Source organism: Oncorhynchus kisutch, linkage group LG29 (genome assembly GCF_002021735.2).
Source record: "Oncorhynchus kisutch isolate 150728-3 linkage group LG29, Okis_V2, whole genome shotgun sequence".
Taxonomy (NCBI): domain Eukaryota; kingdom Metazoa; phylum Chordata; class Actinopteri; order Salmoniformes; family Salmonidae; genus Oncorhynchus; species Oncorhynchus kisutch.
In genome coordinates this window covers 27,056,455-27,078,538 of record NC_034202.2, presented here as the reverse complement: position 1 = coordinate 27,078,538, position 22,084 = coordinate 27,056,455, and the positions used below count along the sequence as shown (strand labels likewise).

Below are 22,084 nucleotides of genomic sequence, written 5' to 3'. Positions count from 1 at the left end.
TCTTAGCCAATTTTCATTTATTCATACCATTGCTATAAGTAATCCTGAAGAAAACACCCGCATAATGTCACCTATCTACAGTATATAGTCAATTCCCCAATTTAATTTACATTTTGGCACACAAAGTGCCATTTAGCAGTGTAGCAATGGCTCTAATCGCAAATAGATTTTCATTGCGCATCTTAGTAAATAAGTACAAGGACTTTATTACAAAGTACGTTTTGAGAAGACAACTTTTCTTATCTTCTCAATGTAGTAAAGTACATATTTAGATTTATTAGGCGTAAGACATAACGAGTAAGGTTACAGTCCACGTGGCTGGACCTAAGACCCCTAAGACATAATGTACCAGGTTACAGACCAAGTAGCTGGACCTAAGACCCCTAACACATAATGTACCAGGTTACAGACCAAGTAGCTGGACCTAAGACCCCTAACACATAATGTACCAGGTTACAGACCATGTAGCTGGACCTAAAACCCCTAGACATAACGAGTCAGGTTACAGACCATGTAGATAGGCCTAAGACCCTTAGACATAACAAGTCAGGTTACAGACCATGTAGCTAGGCCTAAGACCCCTAGACATAACGAGTCAGGTTACTACAGACCATGTAGCTAGGCCTAAGAGCCCCTAGACATAACGAGTCAGGTTACTACAGACCATGTAGCTAGGCCTAAGAGCCCCTAGACATAACGAGTCAGGTTACTACAGACCATGTAGCTAGGCCTAAGAGCCCCTAGACATAACGAGTCAGGTTACTACAGACCATGTAGCTAGGCCTAAGAGCCCCTAGACATAACGAGTCAGGTTACTACAGACCATGTAGCTAGGCCTAAGAGCCCCTAGACATAACGAGTCAGGTTACTACAGACCATGTAGCTAGGCCTAAGAGCCCCTAGACATAACGAGTCAGGTTACTACAGACAATGTAGCTAGGCCTAAGAGCCCCTAGACATAACGAGTCAGGTTACTACAGACCATGTAGCTAGGCCTAAGAGCCCCTAGACATAACGAGTCAGGTTACTACAGAACATGTAGCTAGGCCTAAGAGCCCCTAGACATTACGAGTCAGGATACAGACCATGTAGATAGGCCTAAGACCCCTAGATATAACGAGTCAGGTTACAGACCATGTAGATAGGACCCCTAGATATAACGAGTCAGGTTACAGACCACATTGCTAGGCCTAAGACATAACGAGTCAGGATACAGACCATGTAGCTAGGCCTAAGACCCCTAGACATAACAAGTCAGGTTACAGACCATGTAGATAGGCCAAAGACCCCTAGACATAACGAGTCAGGATACAGACCATGTAGCTAGGCCTAAGAGCCCCTAGACATAACGAGTCAGGTTACTACAGAACATGTAGCTAGGCCTAAGAGCCCCTAGACATTACGAGTCAGGTTACTACAGACCATGTAGCTAGGCCTAAGAGCCCCTAGACATAACGAGTCAGGTTACTACAGACCATGTAGCTAGGCCTACGAGCCCCTAGACATAACGAGTCAGGTTAATACAGACCATGTAGCTAGGCCTAAGAGCCCCTAGACATAACGAGTCAGGTTACAGACCACATTGCTAGGCCTAAGACATAACGAGTCAGGTTACAGACCATGTAGCTAGGCCTAAGACCCCTAGACATAGCGAGTCAGGTTACAGACCACATTGCTAGGCCTAAGACATAACGAGTCAGGATACAGACCATGTAGCTAGGCCTAAGACCCCTAGACATAACGAGTCAGGATACAGACCATGTAGATAGGCCAAAGACCCCTAGACATAACGAGTCAGGATACAGACCATGTAGCTAGGACCCCTAGATACTGTATAACAAGTCATGTTACCGACCATGTAGCTAGGCCAAAGACCCCTAGACATAACGAGTCAGGTTACAGACCATGTAGCTAGGCCAAAGACCCCTAGACATAACGAGTCAGGTTACTACAGACCATGTAGCTAGGCCTAAGAGCCCCTAGACATAACGAGTCAGGTTACTACAGACCATGTAGCTAGGCCTAAGAGCCCCTAGACATAACGAGTCAGGTTACTACAGACCATGTAGCTAGGCCTAAGAGCCCCTAGACATAACGAGTCAGGTTACTACAGACCATGTAGCTAGGCCTAAGAGCCCCTAGACATAACGAGTCAGGTTACTACAGACCATGTAGCTAGGCCTAAGAGCCCCTAGACATAACGAGTCAGGTTACTACAGATAATGTAGCTAGGCCTAAGAGCCCCTAGACATAACGAGTCAGGTTACTACAGACAATGTAGCTAGGCCTAAGAGCCCCTAGACATAACAAGTCAGGTTACTACAGATCATGTAGCTAGGCCTAAGAGCCCCTAGACATAACGAGTCAGGTTACTACGTACCATGTTGCTAGGCCTAAGATCCCCTAGACATAACGAGTCAGGTTACTACAGACCATGTAGCTAGGCCTAAGAGCCCCTAGACATAATGAGTTAGGATACAGACCATGTAGCTAGGACCCCTAGATACTGTATAACAAGTCATGTTACAGACCATGTAGCTAGGCCAAAGACCCCTAGACATAACGAGTCAGGATACAGACCATGTAGCTAGGACCCCTAGATACTGTATAACAAGTCATGTTACAGACCATGTAGCTAGGCCAAAGACCCCTAGACATAACGAGTCAGGTTACACACCATGTAGCTAGGCCAAAGACCCCTAGACATAATGAGTTAGGATACAGACCATGTAGCTAGGCCTAAGATCCCCTAGACATAACGAGTCAGGTTACTACAGACCATGTAGCTAGGCCTAAGAGCCCCTAGACATAACGAGTCAGGTTACTACAGACCATGTAGCTAGGCCTAAGAGCCCCTAGACATAACGAGTCAGGCATACAAGTATCTAAGTATCTGACTGAGCGGTGGTAGGCAGAAGCAGGCGCGTGCATAAACATTGTCGTGGAAATGTCCTCTATTTACCAAATCATGGGAGCAAACCACACACACAAGTCAGAGTTAGTTATAAAAGTCCATCTTTAATTATATAAGCTCTATAGCATTTTGACTTTCAACAGTTCAGTATCTCTAATGAAAAGTTGAGAGTCCCCACACAATGGCAAAATGGGATCCTTTATAGCAAAGATCACACATAGTCAGACAGCATAGACATAATTCATCGTTCAGCTTTGTCTCCTTTCCCAAACCCCAGAACCATAAACCAATCCTCCAAATCAACAGGCATATATCAAATTGTCATTTAGATACAACCCACTCTAAATACAAACTCCTGGACAAACTCACGGAGAGGAGAATGAGGCTATAGGTTAAGATAGAAACAACATTAGAGGGAGCATAGAATGATTCCAGACACTGCCACCCTCCTTTCCCCACTAGAAAAAAGTAGGGAGTGAAAGATATGTTTACACATGATGACACTTTGACCTCTCCCCTCTCAGCGGCCCATGCAACTTAGTCTTGACATAGAACAGATAACTGCAACCTCGCCACAGTATTATACAAAAATACCATTCTGATGAGAAGTAACTTACACACATTTGATGAATATAAAACATCTTACATATGTTACCAACAAATTCTGAATCTTCCACGACAACATTCATTCAAACAGCACTTTCGTTCATTTTGCCAGCAGCTCTTCATTGTGAATCAAACATTGCGCTGTTTGTCTTCAAGCCTATCAACTCCCGAGATGAGGCTAGTGTAACCGAAGTGAAATGGCTAGCTAGTTAGCGCGCGCTAATAGCGTTTCAAACGTCACTCGCTCTTCTAGTAGTTGATCCCCTTGCTCTGCATGGGTAATGCTGCTTCGTTGGTGGCTGTTGTCGTTGTGTTGCTGGTTCAAGCCCAGGGAGGAGCGAGGAGAGGGACGGAAGCTATACTGTTACACTGGCAATACTAAAGTGCCTATAAGATCATCCAATAGTCAAAGGTTAATGAAATTCAAATGTATAGAGGGAAATAGTCCTATAATTCCTATAATAACTACAACCTAAAACTTCTTACCTGGGAATATTGAAGTTAAAAGGAACCACCAGCTTTCATATGTTCTCATGTTCTGAGCAAGGAACTGAAACGTTAGCTTTCTTACATAGCACAATATTGCACTTTTACTTTCTTCTCCAACACTTTGTTTTTGCATTATTTAAACCAAATTGAACATGTTTCATTATTTACTTGAGGCTTAATAGATTTTATTGATGTATGATATTAAGTTAAAATAAGTGTTCATTCAGTATTGTTGTAATTGTCATTATTACAAATTGAAAAAATTAAATCGTCTGATTAATCGGTATCTGCTTTTTTGGTCCTCCAATAATCGGTATCGGCGTTGAAAAATCATAATCGGTCGACCTCTAGACTCAAGGGTAGACATTTTAACCACATGTAGCTTTGTAAAGCAGATATAAGACAAGGGTTGAGTGAACATTATGTGGATGCACTGATTGAGTAGATGAGACAGACCATCAAACTTAAAGACTAGTGTCAAATGAACACATCAAGATGACATCATGCATCATGTAAGGAATGCTAGGAAGATGCACTGCATGTAGTTTAGACTTTGTTAACATGAATTACTGTCTCATTTTGTATTGTATATTGTACAATGGTGTAAAAAGTGTTCAGTATTTTGTAACTTTTCCTTAAAACCATAATATTAATGTTTCTCTATTTCAATGTTAGTGAACAAGTGAACGAATGTGAATATTTCCTGTAAACTCAGCTGCAATATCATACTGTTAATGTAATGCTTTCTTTCTTTTTAGGCATCCATGTTGTTGTACGAGTGTCTATTTGAGATCAAATACTCATTTATAATTGTTATATAATATATTGTTAATGAGGGGTTTTAAATTAATAAAGGCTTTGTACTTCTTTTACATTGTTTAAAGTATTTAGAGATATTCATGTGTGATTTCTTACATATATTGTTGCAGTGTTAACTCTACAAAATTGTATTGGTAAGAGAATAAAAGATAAGACAGAACTGCATATAGTTGTTGTATGTATATAAAAAAAAGGTAACTTAAACACTTTACTTTTTAAGTCAGTGGGGGGGTAGTTCATATTTTTAAGATGTTCACTCCACAATGTACTGACTTTTGCGTGATCTGTTATGGAGGTGTAAGGACCACTGGTGAGAAATTAGAGATCACCATCATTGTAAAATATTGGACAGTTTGAATGTGAAACTTCAAAGTGCACAATATTTAATTGAGTCACTCCTTTTGAATATAAACCAGACATTGTCTCCCTGTGAAAACAGACTCTACTTATTGATCACACAGTGTACGTACGTTGCAAAAAACTAAATCGCATGCCCTTTTTAATGACATCATATAAATAAATACTTCAAGTATTTAAGGAAACATAACTAGGAAGACACTGATGTTGTAGGAATAGTAACATTATGGGCATTCAGGTTAAAACGTGTGTTTATACTCTGAGTCTAATTATTGACCTTTCTGTTGTTGTCTGGAAGCTATAAATGAAAGGTGTGTCAGCCGACCTCCACATGTCTTAAGATATATTGTGGTCACTGTGCGGAGGTCAAACTAACATCACAAACTGTAGTTCAAACTGTTTTCATATTGTAAAGGAGAGGATTTATGATAGCCATGTGGAGAGCATATAATTTCTGAAATACATCTAGAGTATTTGTCATCCATTTCATTCTAGAAAAAGTAAACAATTTTTCTCCACATTTTGGCTTTGGTAAGTTAATTTATTTGGATAAGATGACTGAATGTGATGACCCACAACAGATGTTGCAATTGTGGTAGACAATATTTTTTTCTGAAATCATACACTTATATTGCTAATACGTATATTGCTATTACAGATATCAGATATTACAGTATTACTTTTCCTCTTCCTGCTTCTGTACTGCTGACACTTACAGATGATCCAAAAATCCCTTGTTCTCATCAAACTACATGGTAGTGAATAATACCTCACAATGTGTAATAAGTTACAACTTCTGTTCTTCAAACAGGCACTTGTGGTTGGGCGTTCACACCAAGTAACATATGACATAAAGAAGTGTTCTCTCACTGATACGCAAGTAAGATGTCTAGTCAACAAGCCTGTCATTTATTTATAGTGCATCCATCATCATCATCCACTGCTATCTATACCATTTTATAATAGCCCTGTAGCTTAATTCACTCTTCTTGTGCAGGCAGAAGAGAAATGATCCCCCTGATAATTATAGTTCTGGTGGCCACAGCGGCAGCACAAGGTAAGACATTATATTGCAAAGATTATAATAGAACCAATTGTATTAAACATGAGCTTATCCATGGTAGGATCCAAAACAGAAATTTCAGAAAAATATGATAATTGTTAAAAATGTTCTGTAAATACCAAATTACATGTATTCCCTTTAATGGTTAACAAATGTTTAAATCAATAGATCAATGCTATTTTTGTCACCTTTGATACAAATATGTCTTGAAAGCACCTTCAGACATTAATAAATGACTATGTGTGCCTAAAATAATATATATTCTCCACAGTTAGTGCTACGTTCTGTAATCTCACTGAGGAGAGTGGAAATCATCAATGCTATGGGGCTGTGGGAGAACGTTTGTCTTTACATCTGACTGCAAACACAGCTGAAGAAAGAATTACATTGAAGAAAGGTGATAATCGCATTCTGAACTTCCAAACTGGAGAAGACTGGAGATCTAAATTGCATCAGGATTATGTGAATCGCTCCGAGTTCTTAAATAACACAACATTCAGGCTGGTCAGTGTTATAGAGGATGACTCTGGAGATTACCAATTGAATATATTTAATTCAGAGGGAACACAGTTGCGGAGAGTCAACATGCAACTTGAGATACAAGGTACAGAAGCATTTTTTATATAGAGAATCATGTATCCTGTAGTAAGGGAGAAAATGTTAACTGCCAGTATTATAGTTACAGTATAAAATGTATAATATGATATTAGCATGAATCAGAGATACCAAGAAGCACCATATGAAAGTTCACCAGTGTTTTGTTAGATCATGCTAAGTGGCAGTAAGATGTTTGTGTCTGTCAGACCCGGTGTCAGAGCCAGTGTTGTCTCACCTCTGTCTGCCTCATGGAGAGACCGTGGTCACATGCTCCTCAGAGGGAGATGGTCTTCAGTACAGCTGGACCCTGAATGGACAGAATCTGACCAGGAGTGTAGCCTATGACCACCACCAGAACAGTGTCATCATACTGAAGAGTGATGTGACAGGAACCCTGACCTGTATGGTTCAGAATAAAGTCAGCAGCAGCAACTCTACTATTCATCTACTGGCCTGCCAAAGTAATGTCAGAACAGTTTCCTTCCCACAATGTAAGAATTCAAATGAACTTGACTTGCCCAATAAGATCATTTTATTGATTGGTTAATGTTGACACTGTTGATTAATCATACTCTCAGAATTCTGTTTGTCTCTTCCCAGTTTTCTCCTCCCAGATTCGTTTTGTAATTTTGACAGTAGGTATAGCTCTAGCTGTTGGAACTCTTGTCCTACTTCTTGCGGTGTTTGTTGGCGTAAACCGTCTCTGTGGGAAACTGAGATTTGGACATAATACTTCAGGTAAAATTATGTCATGTTTGTTTCATGGCCAGAATCGACACCTGCTGTTTTATTGGTCTTCTAACCAGTCTTTCCCCAGGTTGCTCTAATGATGAGGGTGATGCTGTTGTATACACTGAAGTATTCAATACAAGAACAAGAGAAGTCCACCAGAATGCTACAGAGATGGTGGAGTATGGAGTGATCAAAATGGCTGCCAGTCTTAATGAGGAAGAAAGCCCCAAGAATCAGGGGGACATGGAAATGACAACCAACCAGACATATGACACATCTTTTCTGACAACTTTCGGCAGGACTTAGTAGAAACCAAAAATGTAAGAGTGTATTACTCCCTTGTATATGTTTGTGTTGTCATTTGAGTCTATGAAAATGTGTATTGCTTCAAATCTTGAACTTTTAACCCTTTCAACCATACCTCTTAACCAAATGGAGGGACGTTGGTCCGAAACAAAAGATGACTGTTAAATATCTTAATTTTATGATTGTGTGATGTTTACAGTGTTTGGGATCTTTTGCAATATTGTGTGTTTGCCATCCATTCTCCTTCATTTGCTGCTGACTTGGGATTGTACTTTATCTGGCAATGTCAGAGTGTTAAATGCTAAACATAGGAGAGAAACATTGATGAACATGATAGCTTAACTTCCTTGTCATCATACTTTTTAAACTTGAAAAGCTATTTTACAAGGATGTCATCTTATCAGATGTAAATATAATTGAATAAATACATTTGTTTGATAAATAATCCTCCTCAGTTTCTCTTTGAGTAACAGCATACACAAACTGCAGGAAAAGTACTCCCACATGAAACAAGTAAACAGCAGATGGTAATGTATTGAAATCATGTCATGAAGTCATGTGAAAACACTCACATGACTATGTACTGTAAATATCCCCAGCATTCATGCCACACCTCACCAGAACTCTTCCTTTAGATGTGTTTACTCAGGTTCCAGTAAAGTTAGTAGCAGAAGTGCTTCTTTCAGGGAAGAGTAAAAGGCATCTTGATCTCTGTTCAGACCTGATGCATTCTCAAAACCTCTGTATAGCTTACTCATACGATTGAGGCCCAGTTTAATTGCTTAGATACCTGTCCGCAAATAGAAAACATCTCAGTTGTAACCAAACAAGATGTGTAACCAGCAAGATGTGTTTTTCCATAGTCAGTCCTTGCAGTGCATGTTCTCAGCAAACAGAGCTGTGGTAAAGGTGGCTATTGGTGAGTCTGTTCTGAAAACAGTTTGATGTGTTTCATCAGAATAAGGGAAGTTAAACTAGGCCTAGATTGTAAAATGCATCTCCTGGCCAGCAGGTAATTATTATTATTATTAACAATATGGTTTCGGTGAAGTTCAGTCCTAAACTTGGTCTTTGCACCTGCATAAGAATATATTAAATATCTGTCAAAGTTAAATAGCAGAAGATAAAGTATCATTCAAATAACAGAGAAATGTTCAAATATTATAGCGACGGGCGACGTGCAAATATTATAGCGACGGGCATACAGTAGGTTAGTGTCCGCACCAACCAAGTCAAGGTCTGTCCTCTGCCAGGAAGCCTTGATAAGCACATCAGATTCAGGCAATTAAGGTGGTCATCAGTGAGTGTCCTAGCCATGAGGCTTTTAGTTGCTCACAAGTGTCAAAGCTGTGTTGACAGTAGTAGCAGCAGGAACTGTCAGGGCGAGGTAGCTTCCATGGGAGGAAATGATGACTGTGCTTGAATCCAAAAATGTGGCAAGTGAAGTGTGTGATAACAAATGGAAAATAGTGAAATCAAAGAATGGAACAAAACGAGCAAAAGTTGTAGTAGAAGACAAGGTCCGGTCCAATAATGCATTTCTTATTGGACTGCGTTTTTTTTGGACAAGTAGATTCATTTGGGAAATCCATTTGTAATATTGAGGACTGTGAAGAAAGCAGTGGGAAATGTGGATCCAATCAAGGTGACTAAAAGGGCCTTGTGTTGGTTAAATGCTTTGATAAAGAACAGAAGAAGCTGCACTGGACCTGTATAAATTGTCCACGTCAGAAGTAACATGTACTGATCTTCGGAGCAGGGTGCCTGCCAAAGGAGTTATAGCTGAGTCTCATTGGATATAGATGATGAGTACCTTAGTCACAAAATCCCAGAAGTGGTCAGTGCACGTCCCCTGACCCATATGGTAACTGGAAGGAAGGAGAAAAGCCTATCGATATTATTGTTATTTGAGGAGACTCTACCTGTATATGTGAAGCTTGGATATGTGAGGTTTGCGGTGAGGGAAATTGTGTCAAAACCGTTATAGTGTGGAAATTGTAAAGGATATGGTCACGTGTCAAATGTTTGCAGACGGGGAAGTATGATATTGAAGAATCTGTTACTGAAAAATGTTGGACCTGTTGTGGGGACCATACTATGGACTTCCTTGAGTGCCCTGTAAAGATGAATGAGGTCGAGGTGTCAAGGATCAGGGCTGCTCAGAGGATCTCCTATGAGTAGGTGGTGAAGAGAGTCGAAGGGGCAAGGGGCAATAGTGTTGAAGACATGGCGTTGGATGCACTGCAAACAGTTGTTTTCAGTATATCGGGTGATCAAATCAAATCAAGTTTTATTGGTCACATACACATGGTTAGCAGTTGTTAACACGAGTGTAGTGAAATGCTTGTTCTTCTAGTTCCGGCCGCGCAGTAATATCTAACAAGTAATCTAACAATTTCACAACAACTACCTTACACACACAAGTGTAAAGGGATGGTTAAGAATATGTACATATAATACACTGCTCAAAAAAATAAAGGGAACACTTAAACAACACAATGTAACTCCAAGTCAATCACACTTCTGTAAAATCAAACTGTCCACTTAGGAAGCCACACTGACTGACAATAAATTTCACATGGTTTTGTGCAAATGGAATAGACAACAGTTGGAAATTATAGGCAATTAGCAAGACACCCCCAATAAAGGAGTGGTTCTGCAGGTGGTGACCATAGACCACTTCTCACTTCCTATGCTTCCTGGCTGATGTTTTGGTCACTTTTGAATGCTGGCGGTGCTTTCACTCTAGTGGTAGCATGAGACGGAGTCTACAACCCACACAAGTGGCTCAGGTAGTGCAGCTCATCCAGGATGGGACATCAATGCGAGCTGTGACAAGAGGGTTTCCTGTGTCTGTCAGCGTAATGTCCAGAGCATGGAGGCGCTACCAGGAGACAGGCCAGTACATCAGGAGATGTGGAGGAGGCCCGTAGGTGGGCAACTACACAAGCATCAGGACCGCTACCTCCACCTTTGTGCAAGGAGGAGCAGGAGGAGCACTGCCAGAGTCCTGCAAAATGACCTCCAGCAGGCCACAAATGTGCATGTGTCTGCTCAAACGGTCAGAAACAGACTCCGTGAGGGTGGTATGAGGGCCCGACGTCCACAGGTGGGGGTTGTGCTTACAGCCCAACACTGTACAGGACGTTTGGCATTTGCCAGAGAACACCAAGATTGGCAAATTCGCCACTGGCGCCCTGTGCTCTTCACAGAGGAAAGCAGGTTCACACTGAGCACATGTGACAGACATGACAGAGTCTGGAGACGCCATGGAGAACGTTCTGCTGCCTGCAACATCCTCCAGCATGACCGGTTTGGCGGTGGGTCAGTCATGGTGTGGGGTGGAATTTCTTTGGGGGGCCGCACAGCCCTCCATGTGCTCGCCAGAGGTAGTCTGACTGCCATTAGGTACCGAGATGAGATCCTCAGACCCCTTGTGAGACCATATGCTGGTGCGGTTGGCTCTGGCTTCCTCCTAATGCAAGACAATGCTAGACCTCATGTGGCTGGAGTGTGTCAGCAGTTCCTGCAAGAGGAAGGCATTGATGCTATGGACTGGACCGCCCGTTCCCCAGACCTGAATCCAATTGAGCACATCTGGGACATCATGTTTCGCTCCACAGACTGTCCAGGAGTTGGCGGATGCTTTAGTCCAGGTCTGGGAGGAGATTCCTCATGAGACCATCTGCCACCTCATCAGGAGCATGCCCAGGCGTTGTAGTGAGGTCATACAGGCACGTGGAGGCCACAAACACTATGGGCCTCATTTTGATTTCCATTGATAATTTTTGTGTGATTTTGTTGTCAGCACATTCAACTATGTAAAGAAAAAAGTATTTAATAAGAATATTTCATTCATTCAGATCTAGGATGTGTTATTTTAGTGTTCCCTTTATTTTTTTGAGCAGTGTATATGGATGAGCGATGGCTGAACGGCATAGGCCGTATGGTATAGAGTACAGTATATACATATGAGATGAGTAATGTATGGTATGTAAACATTATATAAAGTGGCATTGTTTAAGTGACTAGTGATACATTTATTACATCCATTTATTAATTATTAAAGTGGCTAGAGAATGAGTATTTATGTTGGCAGAAGCCACTCAATGTTAGTGATGGCTGTTTAACAGATAGCTGTTTAACAGTCCCCCAGTTAGGGGGAGTGATGAGCTCTACAGCAGAGTCTCACAACTCAATCGCTGGTTGAAAACTGTTTTCTGCCCCTCCCAAAAGATAGAATTTGTAGATAATTGGCCCTCTTTCTGGGACTCACCCACAAACAGGATCAAGCCTGACCTGCTGAGGAGTGACGGACTCCATCCTAGCTGGAGGGGTGCTCTCATCTTATCTACCAACATAGATAGGGCTCTAACTCCTCTAGCTCCACAATGAAATAGGGTGCAGGCCAGGCAGCAGGCTGTTAGCCAGCCTGCCAGCATAGCAGAGTCTGCCACTAGCATAGTCAGTGTAGTCAGCTCAGCTATCACCATTGAGACCGTGTCTGTGCCTCGACCTGGGTTGGGCAAAACTAAACATGGCGGTGTTCGCCTTAGCAATCTCACTAGGATAAAGACCACCTCCATTCCTGTCAGTATTGAAAGAGATCATGATACCTCACATCTCAAAATAGGGCTACTTAATGTTAGATCCCTTACTTCAAAGGCAATTATAGTCAATGAACTAATCACTGATCATAATCTTGATGTGATTGGCCTGACTGAAACATGGCTTAAGCCTGATGAATTTACTGGGTTAAATGAGGCCTCACCTCCTGGTTACACTAGTGACCACATCCCCCGTGCATCCCGCAAAGGAGAAGGTGTTGCTAACATTTACAATAGCAAAATTCAATTGACAAAAAAATAAGAAGTTTTCGTCTTTTGAGCTTCTAGTCATGAAATCTATGCAGCCTACTCAATCACTTTTTATAGCTACTGTTTACAGGCCTCCTGGGCCATATACAGCGTTCCTCACTGAATTCCCTGAATTCCTATCGGACCTTGTAGTCATAGCAGATAATATTCTGATCTTTGGTGACTTTAATATTCACATGGAAAAGTACACAGACCAACTCCAAAATGCTTTCGGAGCCATCATCGACTCAGTGGGTTTTGTCCAACATGTCTCTGGACCCACTCACTGTCACAGTCATACGCTGGACCTAGTTTTGCCCCATGGAATAAATGTTGTGGATCTTAATGTTTTTCCTCATAATCCTGGACTATCGGACCACCATTTTATTACGTTTGCAATTGCAACAAATAATCTGCTCAGACCCCAACCAAGGAACATCAAAAGTCGTGCTATAAATTCACAGACTACACAAAGATTCCTTGATGTCCTTCCAGATTCCCTCTGTCTACCCAAGGACGCCAGAGGACAAAAATCAGTTAACCACCTAACTGAGGAACTCAATTTAACCTTGCGCAATACCCTAGATGCAGTTGCACCCCTAAAAACTAAAAACATTTCTCATAAGAAACTAGCTCCCTGGTACACAGAAAATACCCGAGCTCTGAAGCAAGCTTCCAGAAAATTGGAACGGAAATGGCGCCACACCAAACTGGAAGTCTTCCGACTAGCTTGGAAAGACAGTACCGTGCAGTACCGAAGAGCCCTTACTGCTGCTCGATCATCCTATTTTTCAAACTTAATTGAGGAAAATAAGAACAATCCGAAATTCCTTTTTGATACTGTCGCAAAGCTAACTAAAAAGCAGCATTCCCCAAGAGAGGATGACTTTCACTTTAGCAGTGATAAATTCATGAACTTCTTTGAGGAAAAGATTATGATTATTAGAAAGCAAATTACGGACTCCTCTTTAAATCTGCGTATTCCTTCAAAGCTCAGTTGTCCTGAGTCTGCACAACTCTCCCAGGACCTAGGATCAAGAGAGATGCTCAAGTGTTTTAGTAATATATCTCTTGACACAATGATGAAAATAATCATGGCCTCTAAACCTTCAAGCTGCACACTGGACCCTATTCCAACTAAACTACTGAAAGAGCTGCTTCCTGTGCTTGGCCCTCCTATGTTGAACATAATAAACGGCTCTCTATCCACCGGATGTGTACCAAACTCACTAAAAGTGGCAGTAATAAAGCCTCTCTTGAAAAGCCAAACCTTGATCCAGAAAATATAAAAAACTATCGGCCTATATCGAATCTTCCATTCCTCTCAAAAATGTTAGAAAAGGCTGTTGCGCAGCAACTTACTGCCTTCCTGAAGACAAACAATGTATACGAAATGCTTCAGTCTGGTTTTAGACCCCATCATAGCACTGAGACGGCACTTGTGAAGGTGGTAAATGACATTTTAATGGCATCGGACCGAGGCTCTGCATCTGTCCTCGTGCTCCTAGACCTTAGTGCTGATTTTGATACCATCGATCACCACATTCTTTTGGAGAGATTGGAAACCCAAATTGGTCTACACGGACAAGTTCTGGCCTGGTTTAGATCTTATCTGTCGGAAAGATATCAGTTTGTCTCTGTAAATGGTTTGTCCTCTGACAAATCAACTGTAAATTTCGGTGTTCCTCAAGGTTCCGTTTTAGGACCACTATTGTTTTCACTATATATTTTACCTCTTGGGGATGTTATTCGAAAACATAATGTTAACTTTCACTGCTATGCGGATGACACACAGCTGTACATTTCAATGAAACATGGTGAAGCCCCAAAATTGCCCTTGCTAGAAGCATGTGTTTCAGACATAAGGAAGTGGATGGCTGCAAACGTTCTACTTTTAAACTCGGACAAAACAGAGATGCTTGTTCTAGGTCCCAAGAAACAAAGAGATCTTCTGTTGAATCTGACAATTAATCTTAATGGTTGCACAGTCGTCTCAAATAAAACTGTGAAGGACCTCGGCATTACTCTGGACCCTGATCTCTCTTTTGAAGAACATATCAAGACCATTTCAAGGACAGCTTTTTTCCATCTACGTAACATTGCAAAAATCAGAAACTTTCTGTCCAAAAATTATGCTGAAAAATTAATCCATGCTTTTGTCACTTCTAGGTTAGACTACTGCAATGCTCTACTTTCCGGCTACCCGGATAAAGCACTAAATAAACTTCAGTTGGTGCTAAATACGGCTGCTAGAATCCTGACTAGAACCCAAAAATTTGATCATATTACTCCAGTGCTAGCCTCTCTACACTGGCTTCCTGTCAAAGCAAGGGCTGATTTCAAGGTTTTACTGCTAACCTACAAAGCATTACATGGGCTTGCTCCTACCTATCTCTCTGATTTGGTCCTGCCGTACATACCTACACGTACGCTGCGGTCACAAGGCGCAGGCCTCCTAATTGTCCCTAGAATTTCTAAGCAAACAGCTGGAGGCAGGGCTTTCTCCTATAGAGCTCCATTTTTATGGAACGGTCTGCCTACCCATGTCAGAGACGCAAACTTTAAGTTTTTCCGTTTCTGTTCTGCCTTATTATTATACGACCATGCTGGTCATTTATGAACATTTGAACATCTTGGCCATGTTCTGTTATAATCTCCACCCGGCACAGCCAGAAGAGGACTGGCCACCCCACATAGCCTGGTTCCTCTCTAGGTTTCTTCCTAGGTTTTGGCCTTAGGGAGTTTTTCCTAGCCACCGTGCTTCCACACCTGCATTGCTTGCTGTTTGGGGTTTTAGGCTGGGTTTCTGTACAGCACTTTGAGATATCAGCTGATATACGAAGGGCTATATAAATACATTTGATTTGATTTGATTTGATTTGATGGCCTTGAGATAGCAGTGTTTCAGTTTCTCGGCCACAGCTTTGATGCACCTCTACTGACCGCGACTTCTGGATGAAAGCGGGGTGAACAGGGAGTACAGGAGAGGGCTGAGAGAGCCCCAGTGTTGAGGATCAGCGGGGTGGAGATGTTGTTTCCTACCCTCACCACCTGGAGGCGGCTCGTCATAAAGTCCAGGACAAAATTGCACAGGGCGGGGTCGAGACCCAGGGTCTCAAGCTTAATTACGAGTTTGGAGGAAACTATGGTGTTAAATGCTGAGCTGTAATCGATGAACAACATTCTTACATAGGTATTCCTCTTGTCCAGATTGGTTAGGGCAGTGTGCAGTCTGGTTGCGATTGCGTCGTCTGTCGACTTATTGGGGCGGTAAGCAAATATGTCAGTAAACACACCAGCCAGCTGGTCTGCGCATGCTCTGAGGACGCGGCTAGGAATGCCGTCTGGGCCGGTAGCTTTGCCGTCTGGGACGGTTAACACGTTTAAATGTTTTACTCATATTGGCTGTGGTGAAGGAGAGCCCGCATGTTTTGGTAGCGGGCCGTGTCAGTGGCACTGTATTGTCCTCAAAGCAAGCAAAGAAGTTGTTTAGTTTGTCTGGGAGCAAGACATCCGTGTCCGCGACGGGCTGGTTTTCATTTTGTAGTCCGTGATTGACTGTAGACCCTGCCACATACGTCTCTTGTCTGGGCCGTTGAATTGCGACTCTACTTTTTCTCTATACTGATGCTTAGTTTGTTTGATTGCCTTGCGGAGGGAATAGCTACACTGTTTGTATTCGGTCATGTTTCCGGTCGCCTTGCCATGATTAATAAAAGCAGTGGTTCGCGCTTTCTGTTTTGCGCAAAAGCTGCCATCAAGCCACAGTTTCTGGTTGGGGAAGGATTTAATGGTCACCGTGGGTAACACATCACCGATGCACTTGCTAATAAACTCACTCACCGAATCAGCGTATACTTCAATGTTATTGTCCGAAGCTATCCGGAACATATCCCAGTCCACGTGATCGAAGCAATCTTGAAGCGTGGAATCCGATTGGTCGGACCAGCGTTGAACAGACCTGAGCACGGGAGTTTCCTGTTTTAGTTTCTTTTTATAGGCTGGGAGCAAAATGGAGTCGTCGTCAGATTTGCCGAAAGGAGGGCGGGGGCGGACTTTGTATGCATCACGGAAAATAGAGTAGCAATGATCCAGGGTGTGGCCAGCACGGGTTGTGCATTCAATATGCTGCAAAAAAATTTGGGAGCCTTGTTTTCAGATTAGCCTTGTTAAAATCCCCAGCTAAAATAAATGCAGCCTCTTGATATGTGGTTTCAAGTTTACATAGAGTCCAATGAAGTTCTTTCAGGGCTATCGGGGTGTCTGCTTGGGGGGGATATATACACGGCTGTGATAATAATCTAAGAGAATTCTCTTGAAGGATAATGCTGTCGTCATTTGATCGTAAGGAATTCTAGGTCAGTTGAACAAAAGGACTTGAGTTCCTGTATGTTGTTATGATCACACCACGACTCGTTAATCATAAGGCATACACACCCCCGCCCTTCTTCTTACCAAAGAGATGTTTGTTTCTGTTGGCGTGATGCATGAAGAAACGGGGTGGCTGTACCGACTCTGATAACGTATCCAGAGTGAGCCATGTTTCCGTGAAACAAAGAACGTTACAATCTCTGATGTCTCTCTGGAAGGCAACCCTTGCTCGAATTTTGTCTACCTTGTTGTCAAGAGACTGGACATTGGCAAGTAGAATACTCGGGAGCGGTGGGCGGTGTGCCCGTCTATGGAGCCTGACCAGAAGACGGCTCCGTCTGACCCTTCTGCTGCGCCGTTGTTTTGGGTCGCCCACTGGGATCCGATTCATTGTCCTGGGTGGTGGTCCAAATAGAGGATCCATTTCAGGACAGTGACATTCCTGGTCGTAATGTTGGTAAGTTGACGTTGCTCTTTTTTCCAATTGTTCCTCCAGGTTGTATGTAATAAGATTTCCTGGGGTAACAGTGTAAGAAATAATACGTAAAAAAACGAAATACTGCATAGTTTCCTAAGAATGCAAAGCGAGTCATCCATCTCTGTCGGCGCCATACACTCATTGTGAAGAAGGTGGATTCCGTTGCATGTAAAAACGTTGATTAATTGTACAGCACAAGTGTCTAAGAAGTCAATGAAGCTAGACATCCTTATAGCTGCAGCAAAGATGTTTTTGGGGACCAATATTTTTTATTTTTTATTTCACCTTTATTTAACCAGGTAGTCCAGTTGAGAACAAGTTCCCATTTACAACTGTGACCTGGCCAAGATAAAGCAAAGAAGAAATGCTGACTTACGAGCCCTTTCTCAACAATGCAGAGTTAAAAAGGAAATGGTAGCACAATAAAATAACAACATTGAGGCTACAGTTGAAGTCGGAAGTTTACATACACTTACTAAAACTCGTTATTCAACCACTCCACACATTTCTTGTTAATTAACAAACTATAGTTTTGGCAAGTCGGTTAGGACATCTACTTTGTGCATGACACAAGTCTTTTTTCCAACAATTGTTTACAGACAGATTATTTAACTTAGAATTCACTGTATCACAATTCCAGTGGGTCAGAAGTTTACATACACTAAATTGACTGTGCCTTTAAACAACTTGGAAAATTACAGAAAATTATGTCATGGCTTTAGAAGCTTCTAATAGGCTAATTGACATCATTTGAGTCAATAGGAGGTGTACCTGTGGATGTATTTCAAGGCCTACCTTCAGACTCAGTGACTCTTTGTTTGACGTCATGGGAAAATCAAAAGAAATCAGCGAAGACCTCAGAAAAAAATGGTAGACCTCCACAAGTCTGGTTCATCCTTGAGAGCACTTTCCACATGCCTGAAGGTACCACGCTCATCTGTACAAACAATAGTACGCAAGTATAAACACCATGGGACCACGCAGCCATCATACCGCTTGTCAGGTTCTGACCTTAGTTCCTTTATTATGTCTTTGTGTTAGTTTGGTCAGGGCGTGAGTTGGGGTGGGTAGTCTATGTTATTTTGTCTGTTGTATTTCTGTGTTTGGCCTGGTATGGTACTCAATCAGAGGCAGCTGTTGATAGCCTGTGTTCCCCATTTTGGTTGTGGGTGATTGTTTTCTGTTTTGTGCGTATTTCTTACAGAACTGTTTCGTTTTTACTCTTTATTATTTTTGTCATTGTTCAGTTTATTTTGTTTATTAAAATGAACACTTACCACGCTGCACCTTGGTCTTTCACCAGACGAAAACCGTTACACCGCTCAGGAAGGAGATATGTTCTATCTCCTAGAGATGAACATACTTTGGTGCGAGAAGGGCAAATCAATCCCAGAACAACAGCAAACAACCTTGTGAAGATGCTGGAGGAAACAGGTACAAAAGTATCTATATCCACAGTAAAACGAGTCCTATATATTAACATAACCTGAAAGACCGCTCAGCAAGGAAGAAGCCACTACTCAAAAACCACCATAAAATAGCAAGACTACGGTTTGCAAATGCACATGGGGACAAAGATCATACTTTTTTGGAGAAATGTCCTCTGCTCTAATGAAACAAAAATATAAATATTTGGCCATAATGACCATTGTTATGTTTGGAGGAAAAAGGGGGAGGCTTGCAAGCCGAAGAACCCCATCCCACCCGTGAAGCACGGGGGTGGCATCATCATGTTGTGAGGGTGCTTTGCTGCAGGAGGGACTGGTGCACTTCATAAAATAGATTTCATCATGATGGAGGGAAATTATGTGGATATATTGAAGCAACATCTCAAGACATCAGTCAGGAAGTTAAAGCTTGGTCGCAAATGGGTCTTCCAAATGGACAATGACGCCAAGCATTCTTCCAAAGTTGTGGCAAAATGGCTTAATAAGGACAACAAAGTCAAGGTATTGGAGTGGCCATCACAAAGCCACGACCTCAATCCAATAGAAAATTTGTGGGCAGAACTGAAAAAGCGTGTGCGAGCAAGGAGGCCTACAAACCTGACTCAGTTACACCATCTCTGTCAGGAGGAATGGGCCAAAATTCACCCAACTTATTGTGGATTGAGTGATCAGTTATTTCAGGTGGCAGAAATGCTGTAACCAAACTATCAAAATGTATATTTCAGTGGCCCATATTTGCAGTCCATGTTCTCAGCAGACAGAGAGCTGTGGTAAAAGTGGCTAACTGGGGTGACTCGGTTCTGAACATAAGTCTGATGTGCTTCGTCAGAGCGAGGGGAAACCACAGATGTTAAATTAGTGGAACATGCATTGTGTGGCTTAGCAGGTTATTGTTTTTGTAAGGTTCAGTATTATGGTCTGCTCTTTACACTGGTATAAGAATAGGTTAAATATACAGTTCCAGTCATAGGTTTGGACACACCCACTCATTCAACCTGTTTTCTTTATTTGGACTATTTTCTCCAATGTAGAATAATAGTGAAGACATCAAAACTATGAAATAATACATATGGAATCATGTAGTAACCAAAAAAGTATGTATATTTTGTGTGTGGATATTTTATATTTGAGATTCTTCAAAGTAACCAAAGATGACAGCCTTGATAACAACTTTGCACACTCTTGGCATTCTCTATGCCAGATTCACCTGGAATGCTTTTCCAACCGTCTTGAAGGAATTCCCACATATGCTGAGCACTTGTTGGCTGCTTTTCCTTCACTCTGCGGTCCAACTCATCCCAAAACATCTCAATTGGGTTAAGGTCATGTCACGCCTGCTCCCTCTGTCATGTCTTGTCATATTATGTCTTGTTCCTGTTCTTTCTCTTCACTCTGTCTCCCTCTGCTGGTCGTATTAGGCTACCTTCTCTTGCTCTCCTCCTCCAGCTGTTCCTCATCTCCTCTAACTACCTCGTTCACCCTTTTCCCACCTGTTCCCTTTTTTCCCTCTGATTAGGTCTCTATTTCTCTCTCTGTTCCTGCTTCTTTCTTTGTCAGATTCTCGTTTGAGTTTTTCATGCCAGAAACAAACTATCGTCTCGTTTGCTTCACCCTTGTCCCGTCCTGTCGGAATCTGCCTGGCAAGCGCATCCTGTACTCAGCTAACTGTCTTATCGTTTGTACTGTGTCCAGTTCATCTGATGCTACGTGAGATCAGGTACCACTGTTCCTCTACGACCCGCGCCTACCCAGAGAGACCTGCAGCCTGTCGCCGCTAACCCAGCTATTCTCCTCTGCTGCTAAGAAGGGGGCTCTTTTGTAATTATCAGAAGGACTTTTTGTTTCATTTGTCGCCCTCTCTGCGGGTTGTCTATTTTTCCATTATCTACTTCTGAAGAGGATCTATGTCTTCCCTGTGTTTACATTAAAGGACTCTGTTTTTGTTAAACCGCTTTTGGGTCCTCACTCAAGTGCACAACACCCTCCCCCCCTTCCTGGTGCCCGAAGGTGCCAGGCTCTCCAGCATTATGCACTCCTGCAACATCGTTACAAGTCTCAGCGTATTATTGGACCCACCTGGACCAATCTCCTGTTTACTACTTCCCCTATATTTGTCAGTTCCCCATCTCTGTTCCCCACTGCTGCATTAACATTCCTGCCGTTTTGTTACCCGTGTGCTGATGCTGTTCCTTTTTTGTTCCATGTCTGTTCCTCATTAAATGTTTGACTCCATGTACCTGCTTTTCGACTCCAGTGTCAGTCCTTACAGGTCGGGTGATTGTGGAAGCCAGGTCATCTGATGCAACTCTCCATCACTCTCCTTCTTGGTAAAATAGCCCTTACACAACCTGGAGGTGTGTTGGGTCAGTGTCTTGTCAAAAATCAAATGATAGCCCCACTAAGCTCAAACCAGATGGGATGGCGGATCGCTGCAGAATTCTGTGGTAGCCATGCTGGTTAAGTGTGCCTTGAATTCTAAATAAATCACAGACAGTGTCACCAGCAAAGCACCCCCACACCATCACACCTCCTCCTCATGCTTCCCGGTGGGAACTACACATGCGGAGATCATCCGTTCACCTACTCTGCATCTCACAGACACAGCGGTTAGAACCAAAAATCTCAAATTTGGACTCATCAGACCAAAGGACAGATTTCCAATGTTCTAATGTCCATTGCTCGTGTTTCTTAACCCAAACAAGTCTCTTATTTTTATTGGTGTCGTTTGGTAGTGGTTTCATTGCAGTAATTCGACCATGAAGGCCTGATTCATGCAGTCTCTTCTGAACAGTTGATGTTGAGATGTGTCTGTTACCTGAACTCTGTGAAGCATTTATTTGGGCTGCAATTTCTGAGGCTGATAACTCTAATGAAATGATCCTCTGCAGAAGAGGTAACTCTGGTTCTTCCTTTCCTTTGTTCAGCATTTTTTTTGTTTACTACATGATTCCATATGTGTTCATTCATAGTTTGGATGTCTTTATTATTATTATTCAAGAAAAAGCGTTGCATGAGTAGGTGTGTCCAAACGTTTGACTGGTACTGTAG

General features: G+C 42.2%; 1 protein-coding gene across 1 annotated transcript; it reads left to right on the top strand.

Annotated features, from left to right (window-relative positions):
- Positions 1-6,076: 6,076 nt before the first annotated feature.
- Positions 6,077-8,319, top strand: LOC109874114 (uncharacterized). The gene is made up of 5 exons (XM_020465896.2): positions 6,077-6,242; positions 6,520-6,852; positions 7,052-7,336; positions 7,446-7,583; positions 7,663-8,319. The coding sequence occupies exons 1-5, from the start codon at positions 6,194-6,196 to the stop codon at positions 7,881-7,883; spliced, it is 1,026 nt and encodes a 341-aa protein (XP_020321485.1). The 5' UTR covers positions 6,077-6,193; the 3' UTR covers positions 7,884-8,319.
- Positions 8,320-22,084: the final 13,765 nt, after the last annotated feature.